The sequence below is a fragment of the Acanthochromis polyacanthus genome, chromosome 8, assembly GCF_021347895.1.
Source record: "Acanthochromis polyacanthus isolate Apoly-LR-REF ecotype Palm Island chromosome 8, KAUST_Apoly_ChrSc, whole genome shotgun sequence".
Classification (NCBI taxonomy): domain Eukaryota; kingdom Metazoa; phylum Chordata; class Actinopteri; family Pomacentridae; genus Acanthochromis; species Acanthochromis polyacanthus.
This window is the reverse complement of record NC_067120.1, coordinates 26,060,773-26,079,654: the sequence shown is the minus strand read 5'-3', so window position 1 is coordinate 26,079,654 and position 18,882 is coordinate 26,060,773. Positions and strand designations below refer to the sequence as shown.

At 39.8% G+C, this 18,882-nt stretch overlaps 1 protein-coding gene across 7 annotated transcripts in view; it reads left to right on the top strand.

Moving 5' to 3' along the window:
* cadps2 (Ca++-dependent secretion activator 2) overlaps nt 1–18,882 on the top strand; it is a 561,419-nt gene that overhangs the window by 500,324 nt on the left and 42,213 nt on the right. For 2 of the 7 annotated variants that reach the window (XM_051951549.1, XM_051951546.1), the window contains 3 exons: nt 7,476–7,550; nt 7,988–8,071; nt 8,233–8,265. In XM_051951549.1, coding sequence (XP_051807509.1) covers nt 7,476–7,550; nt 7,988–8,071; nt 8,233–8,265 — 192 coding nt within the window. Of the gene's footprint in view, nt 1–4,003; nt 4,019–7,324; nt 7,354–7,475; nt 7,551–7,987; nt 8,077–8,232; nt 8,275–18,882 lie in introns of those variants that run through there. The other 5 variants (XM_051951545.1, XM_051951544.1, XM_051951547.1 and 2 more) reach the window with 5 other exon arrangements.

Here is an 18,882-nt window from a genome sequence, read left to right as displayed (position 1 = left end):
TTTAAACCCAATAATGGATAATACATTAGGACTCATGGAGACTGAATATCATGCTGATGTTGGATTTTAACTGGCAGAATCACAACTACTCACTTATGCAGTGTTACAATATATGTGTTTGTGTTTTTGGATAGCATGATTTCTAAAATGAATCATTTGCTATGGTAAAACCTTAATGCGAAATAAAAAGTGAAAACAACAACTTAAATCAAAGGAGTGTTATTGAAGATTCTGTGGACAGAAAGGATACACTACCATTCAAAATTTGGGGTCACTTATAGTAATGCAAAAAATTATTAGACCACCTTGTTTTCTTCAGTTTCTTGTTTATTTTGATGCCTGGTACAACTAAAGGTACATTTGTTTGAAAAAATATAATGATCACAACAAAAATAGCTCATGGCAGTTTAATTTAAGAGCTGATTTCTAGCCATTTTCTATGGTGTTCTTGATAATAACCAAAATCACTTAAGCTCTTACATCAATAGCTATGACATTGTACTGCCAAAAACAGTGCTTCTAGGCTGTCCATATTTTCTTTTCTGTCTGATTTAGTCACATGATACACACACGAGTGAGTACTTTATTGCATAACCACTGTTTTTGATGACTGCAGGCATGTGTCTTGGCATGCTCTCTATCAGCTTCTGACATTGTTCTGGTGTCACAGCAACCCATTCCTGTTGCACAAATTCAAAACAAATTAGCTTTGTTTCTGGGCTTGTGGTTCTTTATTTTGATGATTTTCCACAGGTTTTCAATTGGATTTAGATCTGGTGATTGACCAGACCAAGGCATGGTTCAAATGTTCTGGTTCTCCAGCCAGGCTTTAACTGACCTAGCTGTGTGGCAAGGAACATTGTCTTGTTGGAAAATCAAGTAATTTGAGGCAGGAAAGGGGCAAGACAGTCTGGTTTGTAGGCTTCTCCAGACTTCCTAGTAGAGGAGTAACTGAGCTTTCCTCTGCCTTTCGTTGATGAAGGGCTTCTTTCGTGCCCTGTGTGACTTCAGACCAGCTTCAAGAAGTCGGTTTCAAACTGTCCTTGCCAAACAAGTCACATTTCTTGACGTTGCCCACTCATTTTTAAGGTCCCTGGAGGTCTGACGATGATTCCTGACAAAGGAACAAATGAGTGCACAGTCATCTTGTGGAGTAGAAAGATGTTTCCTGTCGCGACCAGCTGGCAATTTGATCGTACTATGTTCGACTTGTTATTTCTTGGTGTAATGAACCGCTGTCTTGGAGATCTTTCAGTTTTTTCGCTGCCTTCCTCTCACTCATGCCAATTTACAGCAGTGCCAAGATGGCTGCCTTTGTACCTTTACATAATTCTTTTGTTTTAGGCATTATGTGAGAGCTGACAATTTCAGAGTTGTGCTGCGGCTTGAATGTAAGCAGAAAACCACTCTAGGCCTTTGCATGTGCAATGCTGTTTATGACATTAAATGGCGTCTTATATACTCTAGGTATACAATTACACGTAAACATGTCAAAGAGGACATAAAGTATTATGTAATCAGCTGCATTTTCTGTCATGTTAATTGTATTCTTCAATTAATATATCTTTAGTGGTACCAGGCATTGAAATGAACAAGAAATTGACGAAAACAAGGGTAGTCCAATAATTTTTTCCATGACTGCAGAAATATCCTTATTTTTGAAAGACACACAGTTTTGCCAATGAAGTTAACATTAAATAAGTCAGAAATACAGTCTGGACATTGTTAATGTGGGAAATGACTATTCTAGCTGAAAACAGCTGATTTTAATGGAATATTTACATAGAGCTGCAGAGGCCCATTTCCAGCAACCATCACTCCTGTGTTCTAATGGCACATTGTGTTAGCTAATCATGTTGAAAGGCTAATTGATGATTAGAGAACCCCTGTGCGATTATGTTAGCACAGGAATAAAAGTGTGAGTTTTCATGGAAAACATGAAATTGTCTGGGTGACCCCAAACTTTTGAATGGTAGAGTATACAATATATAAAGAAAGAGTTTATTCTGCTTATTTAAACCACTTCATGTGGAACCTAAACTGAAGGTAAGAGTTCCTGAAATCATCACAATACAGAGTAACTGCGCAACCCCATAGGTAATATACACACGTGGACAAAATTGTTGGTACCCCTCAGTTAAAGAAGGAAAAACCCACAATTCTCACTGAAATCACTTGAAACTCACAAAAGTAACAATAAATAAAAATTTATTGAAAATTAAATAATCAAAAACAGCCATTACTTTTGAATTGTTGATTAACATAATTATTTAAAAAAACAAACTAATGAAACAGGCCTGGACAAAAATGATGGTACCTCTATAAAAGATTGAAAACTATTTGACCAGAGTGACATGATTAACTCAGGTGTGTCATTTAATTGACATCACAGGTGTTTCCAAACTCATAATCAGTCAGTCTGCCTATTTAAAGGGAGACAAGTAGTCACCCTGCTGTTTGGTGAAAAGGTGTGTACCACACTGAACATGGACAACAGAAAGCGAAGGAGAGAATTGTCCCAGGACATCCGAAAAAAAATTATAGACAAACAGCTTAAAGGTAAAGGCTATAAGACCATCTCTAAACAGCTTGAAGTTCCTGTGACAACAGTGGCTCATATTATTCAGAAGTTCAAGACCCACGGGACAGTAGCCAACCTCCCTGGACGTGGCCGCAAGAGGAAAATTGATGACAAATCGAAGAGACGGATCGTTGGAATTGTATCCAAAGAGCCCAGAGCAACCTCCAAAGAAATTAAAGGTGAACTCCAAGGCCAAGGTACATCAGTGTCAGATCGCACCATTCGTCGTTGTTTGAGCCAAAGTGGACTTCATGGGAGACGACCAAGGAGGACACCACTGCTGAAAAAAACTCATAAAAAAGCCAGACTGGAATTTGCAAAAATGCATGTTGACAAGCCACAAAGCTTCTGGGAGAATGTCCTTTGGACAGATGAGACCAAACTGGAGCTTTTTGGTAAGGCACATCAACTCTATGTTCATAGACTCAAAAACCAAGCATACGAAGAAAAGAACACTGTCCCTACGGTGAAACATGGAGGAGGCTCAGTAATGTTTTGGGGCTGCTTTGCTGCATCTGGCACAGGGTGTCTTGAAAGTGTGCAAGGTACGATGAAATCTGAAGACTATCAAGGCATTCTGGAGAGAAATGTGCTGCCTAGTGTCAGAAAGCTTGGTCTCAGTCGCAGGTCATGGGTCTTCCAACAGGACAACGATCCAAAACACACAGCCAAAAACACCCAAGAATGGCTGAGAGAAAAGCGTTGGACTATTCTAAAGTGGCCTTCTATGAGCCCAGATCTGAATCCCATTGAACATATGTGGAAGGAGCTGAAACGTGCCATTTGGAGAAGACACCCATCAAACCTGAGACAACTGGAGCTGTTTGCTCATGAGGAGTGGGCCAAAATACCTGTTGACAGCTGCAGAACGCTCATTGACAAATACAGAAATCGTTTAATTGCAGTGATTGCCTCAAAAGGTTGTGCAACAAAATATTAAGTTATGGGTACCATCATTTTTGTCCAGCCCTATTTCATTAGTTTGTTTTTTTAAATAATTATGTTAATCAACAATTCAAAAGTGATGGCTGATTTTGATTATTTAATTTTCAATAAATTTTTATTTATTGTTACTTTTGTGAGTTTCAAGTGATTTCAGTGAGAATTGTGGGTTTTTCCTTCTTTAACTGAGGGGTACCAACAATTTTGTCCACGTGTGTAAGTAGTGTTTAGAGCAAGAAGAGATTATTTTCATGGGGAAAAACTTGTTAGTATGAAACTTGATAAATAGGGATGAGTTTTTAGTGGTTATATCGAGAGAGACTTTAATACTGTGGCCCATACATTTACATGTTAAACACACTGAGAAAATGTTTTTTAATGTTATGCATTGGCTTACTGTTCTTGTCTCTATATCTTTGCCTCATGTTCTTCCCTGTCCCTCATGTCCATGCGTCCTCCACATCATTGTTTGAATCCCAGATTGACAAACAATGGGTAAGTCCATCCATCTCCTCATCACCTTCTCTTTCCCTCACATTTTCTCTACAAATGCTCCACCTAATCATACATTTCCTTGTTTGAAAAATATTACACTTAACACCTGTTAAGAGTTTTCAGTGTATTATATAATACCAAACAGAAGTTCATTTGAGTTTCCTTTTAACCTTTCTTTTTTGTAAAAGTTAAACAGTTCGATTTTAGGTTGCCCACCCATCACCCCGGAAAGTCTTAGCACTAAACAGAGGAAATAAAAATCATACAGTGCTTCAGCTCTCCATGACCATGAATGAACAACTCAACTGTAAAACATCGTGTCATCGCAATCAGATGAAGATCTTTTTTTTTAAATTTACATTGCTTTAATAGATTTCTGGTGGTTGCTGGCTGATTTTCAAACTTATTAAATTTACAAACCACTGCAACAAAAGGAAACCAGCCAATGTTGAAAACTTAAGTGATATCAACAAGACCTTGGGTCTCAGTTCCTTAAAAATTCACATTTCAGAAATTTTTCACCTGTGAGCAGTGAGATGCCATCTGTAATAGATGTATGGGAAGTGAAATATTTTGCTTCTTTGCTTATTTTTGGGTGGTAAATTAGTTCATGAACATTTTTGGCAAATGAAGCTCATCCAGCTTCATGACAGTAATAAACCAGGGAGTGATGTTATTACTCCACCATGGAACATGGCAGAGTTATGACTGGCTTAGGTTTGTCTGTCTGTCTGTCTGCAAAAATGGATGGAGATGAAATTTTCAGGAAAGGTCAGGAATAACGCAAGGACCACTTCATTAGATTTTGGCAATGATGCGGCTTAAAGTCTGGGTCCACGGATTTGTTCAAGATTTTTGCATCATTGCGAGATAGTGGCATGGCGTCACTGTAACTACGATAACAAATTAATCCTATGTCAGCTGCTTGATGACAATCACGATTGTAGTCTTACTACAAATTGACTGCTGTGGACCACAAATTTTTAAAAAATTTAATCTGTCAGAAATCATACAATGACTGAGCAGCCTTGGCAGAGTACTGCACTCTCTGAGGGCTGTTCTTGTTCAGAAAATGTGATTCCATCTCCTACTATGTGCAATTAGCTGTTTTTTTGTTGTTGTTGTTGTTTTTTAAAAAGCCTAAAACCACATCAAGCAAGTGTAAACACTTGCAAAATTGGTGACATTTTTTTTCTGTCCCTACACTTTTTCTAATTTGAATGTGCTTAAAAATATGTTTTGTTAGCATGATGTGAAGTTAGCACGCTTCATGCAGACACAGTAGTCCCATTATTAGGAAAAATTGCTGATTGAAATAAACTGTGATTATCCTTCAAATCCTACAGTTTTTCAGTAGAGCCTGTGGAATGTGGTTCAGTTGAGGCACATTCTCATTTAGGCCCCATCCACACAAAGACGAAATGCTGAACAGTTTCAAAAACGATCGCCGTAAAGACGAAGGCGTCTTAGAAAATGCGTCTACACGAATGCACTCGATATGCATGGAAATGCTGTAAAACACATGCCAGACCTCTAGGGGCACTGTAACGATATGATGGAAACACACGCAAACAGAAGAAAAAAACTGTGGGCATGTGCACTTGCGGCAAAAGTTGTAAACAGAGAGTTTCATCAGCACATTTGGTACACTGTACGCCACCATTGTTGTTGTTGTGGCTGCGTGTGGCGCATGCGTGTCAATGAAGATACGAAACTATGACGCAAGCATTTCTGAAAAGCAGCGGATCGCCCGTACACACGGAGCTGCGTAAACGGCGTTTCAAAATCTTTCCACTCTGGAACCCGTTTTCAAAAATGATCGTTTACAGACCCCCAAAACGCTGTCTTCGTGTGGATGATACGCAGATTCGGCAAGAAACTTATGTGTTTAGACCTCGTTTCGTCTTCGTGTGGATGGGGCTTTAGTTGCCTGAAGGTTCTGTGAATGATACCAGCAGTCTGAAGGGTCTTGAAGGGACATCAGTCTGATCTGGATCCAAACCGCTGGTGTGCTCATTTTCTGCACAAGTCTTAAAGTGCATCGATCTGCAGCTAGTGCTTAGCCATTTTTGAAGCCCTTTGTGACAAATTCTGCCATTGCTGCTTCTTGTCTTTAGGGAAGACAAAAATCTAGGGTGTTAAATGGAAACATGAGCAGACAACTTGTGAAGAACAGTTGAATCCAGATGAGAAACTCTCTGCTTGATTAATGATATCAGCTTTTACACACCCCTGAAAACTGGGGATCAGCTGAAAAAAGTGCTCATCACTTTTCTGTTATTGAGTTGCAAAGATTTTTTAAATATTTTCAGGGCTGCTGTTAAAAATGCTACCCGATTCACATCTTAAACATGGTGCAGAGCTAATGTAGCAGCAGCTCAATAACCAAATAAATATTTTTAAAAGAAATGTTTCTTCTTTACAGTTTTTGCTTTGCATGTGGCAAAAAAACAAACAAATTCTTCTCTCCCCTCCTGTTTTTTTATGGCTTTCATTGTTGGAAAAAAAGGCAAAAGCAGCAGTGTTAATTGAGGAAAGAAGAGGGAAAAAACCGAAGAGTTCTCAAGATTTGCCAAAAAGATTTAGCACACTGAAAGAGAGCTGCCATTTTGCAGACTCGTCGTGGTGGTGGTGGTGGTCGTGGGGGTGGCACAAAATTTGGCAGTGACCTCCCTGGACCTGCAATTTGTCAGCGATCTGTGCGCTTTGTTGATTGAAATTTTTAATTTGGGTGTTCTTTAGACAGCCAGTGAAAGGGCATTGTCGCCAAGAGATGAACTCCCCTGCTGCTGCTGCCATTCAGCCTCAGCCCCAGCCTTTTTTCTCTCCCTTCCTTCAAGGGAAAAGGTGCCATGATTTTTTTTTTTTTAATTTTTTGGGAGGGGTGGGACGGGGGGCAGGCAAACGACACATGAAATGGCGGATTAATTGAATCTTGCGTGAGCCTTTGGTCCTCGCAGCTGGACCGGTGCTTTAGAGGAATACAAGGCTGCTCTAATTGTAGGGAGACGCACAAAAAGTATCCTTCAGATTCCTTCGCTTTTCCAGCACGGATGGGAATGTTATTCAGCCGCATAATGCATCCTATTAGCTGCTTAACTCAGCAGCGTTACACGGATGGGAAGGTTTTTCACGCTTCAATGTGTTGGGAGAGGGGTGTGTGTGTGTGTGTGTGTGTGTGTGTGTGTGTGTGTGTGTGTGTGTGTGTGTGTGTGTGTGTGTGCATGCGCGCGCGTGCGCGTGCACATATGTGTTGACTTGATGTTCTTACAGAGTGTTATAGGTTTTTATTTCTGTCTTTTACAGTACAGACAATATTGTTCTGTATCAGTGAGGTGAGAAGTCATTTTAACCTTTGTATCTCATCAGTTTTCTGTAAATAACAAAATATTGCTTTTTTGTTCCCCCTCTGCGTCTCCCTCATAAACATGTCTGCTCCCACCACCCTCCCCCACAGCAACAGTACCACTCCAAAATTGATGTTCTGATTGATGAAGCATTCAAAGAAATGATTTCCTCCCTCGTGTCGAAGGTAAATCTCATTTAATCTTCCGCTGAAATCTCCTCATTATCTTTGTATAGTATTTTGAAATATTTGTATATTTATCATTCGAACTCTCAGTTTTTATTTTTTATTCTCTTTACATTTTTTCTTGATTCTGTGTTATTTTCTTTTATTAACTTGCTTGTAAATATAATGGGATGGTCTTTTTTAAAATCAGTGTATCTCAGTGCAATGAGAGTATTTCACTTTGTTCAAGAATTTTCTTGAAACAAGATTAAATAATAGGTTACTGAATTAACTTTAAAATAAAAGAAAATTGTGGAAAAATATTGATATATTCTAGACATGTTTGCACTTTTTGTGAGAAATTAAAAGCCAAGAAGTCATTTACACACAAAAATGTCTTGAAGGAAAGGAAAAATGAAAACATCAAATTATTATTGTGTCTCTCCTCTTGTGTGCAGTTTGCCGCTGTTTTAGACTGCGTCCTCTCAAAGCTCTCCAGATACGATGAAGGGACACTGTTCTCTTCAATTCTGTCTTTCACAGTGAGTAGCCGTGTTTTTCTTCCTGGAAACAGAGAGTGCCGAGCTGTTTCTTTCTCTGCTCACAGGCAACCTGTTATTTGCTGGAAACCAGATCTTTGCTGCGGAACTTCAGCATCATTCTTCTTCTTTTTCCTTGTCTTCCTCCTGCCTCCCCCTGAAAGGTGAAAACAGCTGCCAAATATGTGGAAGCCCCTGTGAGTCTGGTAATCTGCCTGCTGGTTTCTTTTTTTCCCTGTCTGTCATATATTGCTGTTTCCATCTACAATTAGGCAGCATTGGGTGGAAATATAAAGCTGCATGGAAATGCAAAAGGAGCCGAGCTTTGCATTGAGCCTCAGTGATTTGCTAGGTTTTTTTTTCTTTTTTTCATTTTGTGGTTTATCACACAGTGTTAAAGATGTGTGAAAGATAAAGATGATTTTTATTCCATATGCAGCTCCTGAGCCAAAGATCACACAATAACCCTAATTAATTGCACTCTTGTCCTTGGAGATGTGTTTCACCAAAGTGTCAGTCTGTGGGCGGTGGCAGCATTTGGATGTCAAGCAGTTAATGAACGGTGTAGAGCAGCAGAGCTCAGAGACCGCAGTGAGAAGGTACCCGACAACGTGTACAACGCAAGAGTTAAAGTGTTAAAGTGTTGAGGTGATGAGGCGTTAACGGTGGACAGCACTTAAGGTGTGACAGGCAGAGGCTTTGTCTCCAGAATTAGATATCACAAAGATAAAGTGACCCTTGCTTTTGTAAAGTGATAAATAGCTTGAAATTACCAAAGACAATTCCACTGTGATTTGGGTTTTTGCACATTTTCCATTTTTTTGATATGAATTCTGGCAGCTTTCAAAAGCATCCACTGGGATTTTAAAGATTTTCTAAAATCTTTTTTTTTTTTATTCAAATCTGTCAGGCTTTACTCCAAATGCTCCACCGAAACTCAAAAAGTAATACAAGTACAGTACAAGGAAGAGGAATGGTTTTCCTTTATTTTTTTCTGACTGCTCTAAAAACAATCTTTGTACTATATTCAACAAGACAGAACAAGCTGATACTTAAGGATGCTCTGAGTACCGTATATAATAGCACTTCTGTCAGTGGTGGCAAATTTTTAATTTATCTTATTTTTGCTAATAATTAGTATTACTTGACTGACAATTATGGCTATATTCAAAAGTTTTGCAGCTCATGAGTTTTCATGTATGCTCAACACTTATTGCCAGTATAGGAACTAGTGTGTGTCTATGGTCAAAGAAGGATGTCAGGCTGGTGGCATCATGCCATACTTGACATTCATGCAATATTGTCATTTCATGTTTCTTTTTTATCATCATTTTCATTTCATCAGCTTTTCATTGGCTTAAAGGAATAATTTTAAATATTTGAGAAATCATTTCTACGTACATATGCAAAGTGTGAAGCTACCAATAGCATAACACAAAGACCTGAAGCAGCTTTGTTGGAATCCACCAACCAACACTTGTATCATAAACCAGCACACATACACTATGTTCAAAGTTTGGGGTCACTTAGAAATGTCTTTATTTTTGAAAGAAAAGCAGTTTTTTTTTCAATGAAGATAGCATTAAATTAATCTGATATATAGTCTATACATTGTTAATGTAGTAAATGACTATTCTAGCTGGAAATGTCTGATTTTTTTATTTATTATTTTTTGCCTTTTTATTGTGATAGTTGCAGTGAAGAGTGACAGAAAATGGGTAGAAGAGTAGGGGGAAGACATGCAGCAAAGGGCCACATGCAGGAATCGAACCCGGGCCACTGTGTTGGAGACCAGCCCCTGTACATGGGTCTCCTGCTTACCCCGATGAGCTATACGGGCGCCGGAAATGTCTGATATTTAATAGATTATCCACATAAGGCGACAGAGGCCCATTTCCAGCAACCATCACTCCTGTGTTCTAATGGTACATTGTGTTAGCTAATCATGTTGAAAAGCTAATTGATGATTTGAAAACCCTTGAGCAATTATGTTAGCACGTGAATAAATGTGTATGTTTTCATGGAAAACATTAAACTATCTGGGTAACCCCAAACGTTTAAATGGTAGTGTATATCTAATTTTTGTGATTTTGCTTAGACAAATGAGAGACAAGTTCAAGTAAATATTTTTGACAGAGGCAAGGTTGTAGTTTCCACTCTTTGTGCTAAGTTAACTGAGTGCTAGTTGTATCCCAACATCAACTATATAGACATGAGGGTGCTAGAGATCTTAGACATCTCATCTAACTCGCCCGAAAAGGAAATACATGTCTCTTTTCAAAACATATTTAAGCTTTTTGTAATAGGGCTGATGAATTGAAGCATTCAAAAAATTAAATTAAAAATGAATAAATAAATCAAAATTCCCTTGTATTAGTGATCATGGGAAAGTATTGTTTCGGATTGCCCGTGCTCCCAAAAACAGGGCAATTTAATGAACAACAACAGCAAACCATTGTTTTTCATAGTGTCTTTAAGCCTTTTCATTTTACCATCCATTACATCACTTAATCCTCATTAAGGTCACAGGGGGCTGGAGTCTATTCCAGCTGACTTAGGGTTAAGGCAGGGGACACCCTGGACAGGTCACCAGTTTATCACAGGGTTGCATACAGAGACAAACAATCACACGCACATTCATACCAACAAACAATTTAGTATAATCAGTTAACCTGAGCATGTGTTTGGACTGTGGGAGGAAGCCGGAGTACCTGGAGAAAACCCATGCATGCACACTGAGAATATAAAATTCCATGCAAAGGTTTGGGACCCAAACCAGGGATCTTCTAGCTGTGAGAGGACAGTGCTAACCACCAATCCACTGTACAGCCCCTTTTCTCCCATTTTAAAATGTTTCTGCTTTGAGTATTTTGTTTTTTGAAACGTGTTGTTCAAGGATTAATATTAGATATATATCACCACTGAGCTTGAGGCTGTAGCACAGTCCAGTGTGTTTTCAGGTAGACATTCGGTACATTTTCAGTTTCATACATTTACAGCAAAAAATGAACAAAAGAGAGGCATGAAAACATTTTTCATTGGTGGTTTGTTGACTGTAAGACACTCAAATGCAGCATGCTGTTAATAAATAATAAAGATGCCCGACATACGTCAAAGTCCTCCTCTGACACCTGCTCATTTCTAGTATAAAAACAGAAAAAAAGTCCATTATGACAAGTGCAGCATTTTTAAATCAACTTAATTGAACCATTAAGGCTAGGAGCATGGTTTCACTTTTAGAACTCTACAAAGTCACACTTCCATTGTCTTCTCTATTAGCACTAAGCGCTCAACCAACTTATTTTAATACATTTTAATGAAGCGGGTAGAGGACTAAACCAACCTCAGTCCAGTATGAACTCCACATGGCAGTTGGAATTGTGTGATCAGAAAAGTCTCAGGCAATGGTCGTACAGTAAGGCCAATTGAATTGTGTAGTGCAACTTAACACATCATACAAGAGTAATGAAAAGTGACCAGAGTCTGCGAGCTTTTTAGGTACTGTTGTGGAATTTTAGCGAAGTTGAGAGAGGATGAGGAGGCAGACACAGGGAGACACTGGAGACTGAGATGACTTAAGTTGTGAGTAAGATTTACTGATCAGGAGAAGTGACACCAACAAAGCAGCAGTGCATGCAAGCAGTGCCAGCATCAATTTTCAAGATTCTCTCTGATCTTTGGGTATATATTGTAGTTAGGAGAAGGTCAAATTTGGATTAGTAGTTTTTGCTTCACAGGTATGTCCCTTTACAGTGAACACCTGTTAGAGTTTAGACTTGAATGATTTCACAGAATTGTAAAATTACATATAGGAGAATGACGAGGTGAATCTCGGGCATGATTACTGAGTCTCCCGTACAAAAGATGCACCATGAAGCAACACAGGAAATCATTCCTGCCCGTTTCACTCCTCACTCTGAGGGTCAGGCTCTCTGAGTCAATAGACTGGAGTCATTATCTTTCAATGCAGGCTGTTAATTTCTCAGCTCACTTAATTTCTTGAGTTAACACTCAATAACACACTACTTGTTACACTGTACACTTACACATTATTTCTTAGGAAAAGCACATTCTACATTTACGCTAATACTGTTTCAATTTTTAGGATATATTTTAGGGCCATATTTTTCTACTTATGTTGCTATGTTTAGGTCATATTTTTCTACTTATGTGTATCTATATATTTTGTTCTGATTTTGAATGGGAGCAACTGTAAGATAAACAACGTCCCCTCAGGCATCAATACTGTATTTCTGATTCTGAAATATTGAACTAAGGGTACAGAGTCAGTATACTAAAAGCAGAAATGGTATTTTGCACTTTACATTATACTCCTACTACTTTGTATATTTCTTTCCTTACTTTAGTTGTTGGTGAAACACCATATGTGAGAACATCCTGCACTGAGTCACTATACAGCTGAGATAAAGAGCAGCACAAAAACCCCACTTAACCTACTTAATCCCCTTCCCCACTGCAGCACCTCCCGCCTATCCCATAATGCTCTCTGGCTCCTATCCAGACTTCCCTCTCTGCTGCCTCCTTTCCTGAAATTATAATGTAACCGCTACCTTGGCCTCTTGGTCTTTTGTGTGAACGGAACCTGATGCAGATAAGCCTCTTGTGGGATGAAGAGCAGAGGGCAGAGCCTCTGAAACTCCTGCTGTATGGTTCCATCCCGCACAGCTTGTCACGAAAAGATAGAGCCGTCATCCTCGACCTTCTGCTTTTTTTCATTTCATTTTAGAGGAAAACGAATAACACATTTATGGCTGATGGTGACTTTTGTCATTTATAATTTTTTAGAAACTTTGAAATGTTTCAACTTGACTTTTGTAACTGTCAAGGTTACAAAATTTTGAAAATCCCCAAAGGCCATTGTAACTACTCCGGTCTGATATATTGAAGGCCACACATCATGCAGATGTCTTTTAATTTTCTCCTCAGTCAGCTGACATCATGACAACTATGAAAATAAAGACATACAAACATTTCAGATATACACAAAGTTTCACAGAAAGTGTCTCTCATTAGAAGGATTCCAAAATTAAATCTTTCAAGTTAGTTTTCTGTCGTTATACTAGCTTGAGATAATAATATATTAAACTGTCCACAAAAAACACTTTAACAAATAATGCCAACAAATATGAAACAAATAAAATTAAGAAGTCACAATTACCATGTGTGCCTATCAGACAATGAAGAATAGTTTGTTTTTTTAGGCCGTATCGTTCCCTCTCCGGCAATGTTGACGTTTTCCCTCTGCAGCCATATTGCATCTGACTCACAATCCCACAGGGGTGATCCGTAACTAAACTTTTGTCATATGACCTGTTTCATCCCCCATTAAATGACCATTGTAAAACAACATTACATTTTAAACCAAACATCAATTTTAAATGCATAGGCGTCAGTTTAGGGGGGGACGGTGGGGACGTGTCCCCCCCACTTTTTGTCAGGGGTCATTGTGTCTCCAACACATTCAAATTCTTCACATGTAAGCCGTTGTAAACCCAGTTATTTTCAGCAGTATAGAAAATTCCGACGCTCCTGAACGCACCATCCGCACTCGGCCGAGAGTTGCACATACACGCAGCACACCTTCGTGAGGTCAAAAAAAACGCGCAGATGCTAAATTTGCGCCCGTGGCAAGTGGAAGCTCCGACCAGAGGCGTGCAGGGGCAAAATTTCGGCCCGGGAGAATTAGTACTGTAGCGGCCCACAGACCCCTTGACCTGCATGCACTGATAGCTCAGCAGGTTGCGCCTCCGCCTTTGGTGTGGTGGTTGTGAGTTCAAGCCCAGCTTGTGGCATTTTGCCGCCATTCTTCGACATTTTCTCAAAGTGCTGTGGTCTCCATCCCCCCCACTTTTAAAAACAAACTGACGCGGTGGCCGACAGGGGCCAACGATCTGCAACTTTCCAAAACTCCTCCGTTTCGGATTGATTTCCAACTGATAAATCATAGTCAATCTGTAGTAGGATCACAATCATGTGATTATCAGCAGGTAACTGACACAGTGTCCATGTCATGGTTACAGCGACGCAGTGCCGACAGCTATATCTCCCAATGGGAAATCCTGAACAAAGTTGTGGATTCCAGACTATAAGCCACATCACTGCCAAAATCAAATCACTTGACCCTTGTGTCATTTCTGACCGTTTCTGAAAATTTCATCCAAATCCATTAGTCCGTTTTTGAGTAATGTTTCACACAGACAGACAGACAGATTCACAGACAAACGTATGCCGACTGTTACATAACTCCGTCATTCCTTGGCGGAGTAATAATAAGAAAGATGTTAAGAACGGTAACTTTGACAATGTACAAAAGTGCAACTTTCCAAAACTCCTTAGTTTAGGAAAACAGCTTCAAGTACAGAAACGATGCAAAATCACAAACTCAAACACAGGTCTAAACGAGGTACAAAAGAGGATCGTGGTGCAAATGAAATAACGCGCTGAAAAAAAAAAAACGCGCTGCTGAAAGAGGAACGATGCAAAGGAGAAAACGATCTCCAAACCAAAAAACGATCTGCAAATCAAGTAATGATTCCAAAACAAGAAACGATCTCCAAAACAAAGAAACGATCTGCAAACTAAGAAACGATTTCCAGAACATGAAATGATTTCCAAACCAAGAAACGATCTGCAAACTAAAAAATGATTTCAAAACCAAGAAACGATCTTCGAATGAAAAACGCTGCATTACCGGTCACTACGAACGGAGCAGGGGACGCTCTCGGCGTTATGGGATGGAGAGAGAGAGACAGGACCGGACAGCTGCCTGAACCAGTGTCTTGAAAGTCTGTCGCAGGACTACATATACACACATTCACACCTACGGGCAATTTAGAATAATCAGTTAACCTCAGCAAGTTTTTTTTTTTGTCTGCATTTATTCTGATTGTTTAACTCCACAGAAGGGGTGTCAACATTTTATGAGATTAATGCATATTTTCGTCTTGCAGCAAAATATTTTAATATTTTAGCAAGTTTTTGGACTGTGGGAGGAAGCCAGAGTACCCAGAGAAAACCCACACACGCACAGAGCGAACATGCAAACTCCATGCAGAAAGATCCCGGGAATAAACTCAAACTCAGAAACACAAACTCAGAAGGTCAGGACACGAACCGGGGATCTTCTAGGTGCTTTGTAAATCCAAAATGTTAAAATAAGTGAAAATATAAAATGCAAAAGAAAATATAAATAATACAAAAAATATGAAAAATGCAAAAAGGGGAAACTATTATAGAACAAACAGGTAAAATGGACATATTAATGCTATGTACACAGTGCAAGAGGTAGAAGATGTGCAAAAGTGAAGATGTGCATTACCACAGAGAATGCACAGTCTGTGTGATGTGCATTTTGATTCCAGCCCATCGCCCTTTACTGCAGGTCCTCCCCCATTCTTCTTCCCACTTTCCTGTCTTCATCTCACCACTATCCTGTCAATAAAGCAGAAAAAGGCCAAAAAAGAAATTTAGCGTTTGCTAACATGTAGTTTTACAGGCGTACCACCTTCTCATTTCTCAGCTTGTACATCAACAATTCATTTTCTCGCATGCTTTTCCTTTTCATTCAAGATGCAAATGGAGGAGGCAGGAAAGACATAAAAGAAGAGAATCAACAGGGAGTTAAGAAAAGAGTTCCCATTTTCCTTAGAAAACTTGTAGCACAGTAGAATCATCTGTCCACTGTTATGTTACAGTGCTGCTATATTTTATGATCTCTGTCAGATGAGCAGAACAGTGTTTATGTAAACTTAGTGTATATTTATTGATAATTCAAGATGTGAATGAATGCAACAAGAATGTACAGATGTCATACTTATTTTCAGCAAAATATCCTAGTCATGTAATTTTAATTGCTATTAGAACTGTAACCTCCAAAAAGATGATTGATCTTGTTGTTAGCACTGATGGTGACAAAATACACTCATTGACCTTCTTTTGGGTGTTCTTTCTTAATTACTGTATTTTTTTTACTCATGTAATTTTGTACTGCCATACATATAAAAGACACTGTCCGACTGTATGTGGTGTTAAATGTGATTTTTTGAATTATTTTAATATTATTTTGTAACTGTCACCTAGCTTGTAGGTGCAGTTTCCACTTTATTGTTTAGTAGTGACCCATAGAATAGAGCCGATGGTCCTACTTGACTTCTTAAGCCTGCATCGAACATTTACTTTACTGTTAATACTTTTTAAAAACTTGATTAGTAATATCAGTATAGAGCATTTGATTGTGATGTAATACTGTGACATGACAATTTACTGATGCTGTAAAGGGTTGGAGTCATTCACTGTGTTTGTTACTGACTCACACGTGTTCAGCAGGATGTGTTCACGCCTGTACAGCCAAGATGCCAGTGACTGATGGCCACACATGCTCATATTAAACATATGCACTCTGGCAAAGCAGAAACACAAATATTGGAAGAGCAATCACCATCACTGGCTCTTCCCTATCTTTAACACATCAGATTCTTCCAAATGTGTTTAGACCCAAAGCTCTGCACGGTATAGAAAATTACATAGGCTGATGCTTGCTATTGGACTTCTTTAGGTTTGTGGAATGAGCAGTTGATCACAAAGTCGCTCATAAAAAAATATATAAACCTTTACATTTAAAAAGACAAGCGTAAATAGGCAAAATACAAACTGTGGAAAGAATACACTGATCAGTTTCAGCATTACAGCCACGTTTAATATTGTATAGGTCTCCATTTTGCTGCCAAAACACCTCTGACCCATTAGGCCACTGACACAGTCTAGGATCCAAAGGGTCCTGAGGGTAGTGAGGTAATGCTTCTGTGGATTGAGCTTGTTCCAATGCATCTCATGGATCCTAGATTGGATTCGGATCTGGCAAGCTTTAAGGCCAAGTCACACCACTGCTGTCATTGAGAGCTTTTGCAGTGGAGATTTGTCCTTGGTCTGCAACTGTCACAAACAGTGGGTCTGGACTCGAGCAGGGAACCATGCTACCGAGGCAAAATGGAGGTAGAACAGGTTTATTGATTTAGGTAGGGATGGATGTGGACGGGGAGGTGGATCCAAGGGAGCAGCGGCGACGGTGGAGGGTTCCGGCTGCAGAGGTGGGAGGAAGCCGGGGAATCGGCAACCGTGGGGGCTCCGGAGGGGAGCAGAGTGCGGTGGCAGGTGTTCAGCGGATCCCTGGAGGCTATGGGTTCCAGGCGGTTCACGGCGGGCAGGAATCGGGAAGACTCGACGGGTCCGAGGGGCACCAGGAGGCGAGGAGGATATGGGAAAACCAAGGAGGGAGATCTTTGGGCGACGTAGTCCACACGGTACAGGGAGTGAGCAGGTATAGGAGTCCGGACAGCAGATCTGGAACAGGCAGAAGACAAAACCACGTTAGATGTGCGTAAGAACACAGCAGAGCAAACCAAGGCGAGAAGGCGACTGACTGGTGAGTCTAGCACAACAATCTGGCGGAGAATGGATGAGTGAGCCGGTCTTTTATTGTCAGTGAGGTGATTAGTCGGATGATTGTCAGCTGTCCGGACTCCAGGGCGACACTGATTACTCAATGAAGAGCAGCTGACGGCTGTGCCCTGCATCATGCTCTGCAGGAGAGAGAGAGGGAGAAAAGAGGGAAAGAGAAAGAAGGGAGGAAAAAGGGAGAGAAGGAGGGAGAGGGTCTTGGGATGCCAGGTGGGAGAGGGTGAGGAGAGCGCCCTGACAGCAACGTTGTCTAGTTGGGTGGTACTTGTCAGAATAACATCTAACATTGTAATGGCCTTAAACCTGGGTTCAGCCAGCAGAAGGCGACTTCTTTTGCTGCAAAAAGATGTCAGATTGTATGCAACTCTCTGAGGAAATGATCGTACTTCTCCCTTGATCTGTTACCCCAGTAAATACTTTCCTAATAAGTTTATGAGCTTACCTCCTAGTTTTAGAACTGTTTTGAATGCAACATGATGTCCATCTGGTAAATTACTGATCCATTTACAGTATACAAGACAATATATTTGTAGGCAGTTGCTACCATATAACTGTGCATAGTGTCCTTGAGTTCTACAATCAGGTTTATTTCATAATATCTGATTTTAAAAGACCACGATGACAATGGCCATACACTGTTTTAATCTTGTGGCTGATCAGTGTATGTTTCACAGAGGTTAAAAGATTATTTTAATAATGTATTCACTGATCAACAGACACATTTACCATGAATATTAATATTATCAAACCGCCCAGTCATTTTTCAAATGTTATATTACCTGGTTGGTTCTTTTCAATGCAAGGAATTTGACCTTATTTTAAATTAAAAGAGATTCTTTTTCATAGTTCAACTAAAACAGGCATTATGAACAATCACTTTGGGCTGCTGATAAACATCCATCCATTCATTATCTATACATTGCTTAATCCTCATTAGGGTTGGGGGGCTGGAGTCTATCCCAGCTGACTTAGGGTGAAGGCAGGGGACTCCCTGGACAAACCATCACACTCACATTCACACCATTGGACATTTTAGAGTACCAATCAACCTTAGCATGTTTTTGGACTGTGGGAGGAAGCCAGAGAACCTGGAGAAAACCCATGCATACACAGGGAGAACATGCAAACTCCACGCAGAAAGATCCCGGGAAGGCTGGGTGGCAAAAGTGCTAACCACCAGGCCACTGTGCAACCCACTGATGAACATATGTCAGTAAATTTATATTTAGTTTTAGCAGAAGTTAAATTGTATTTTAGCATCACCAACAGTCTCAGTTATAGAGACACTTCATGTTGTGACATGTAAGCATGCATATTTGCAGACACCATACATGCAC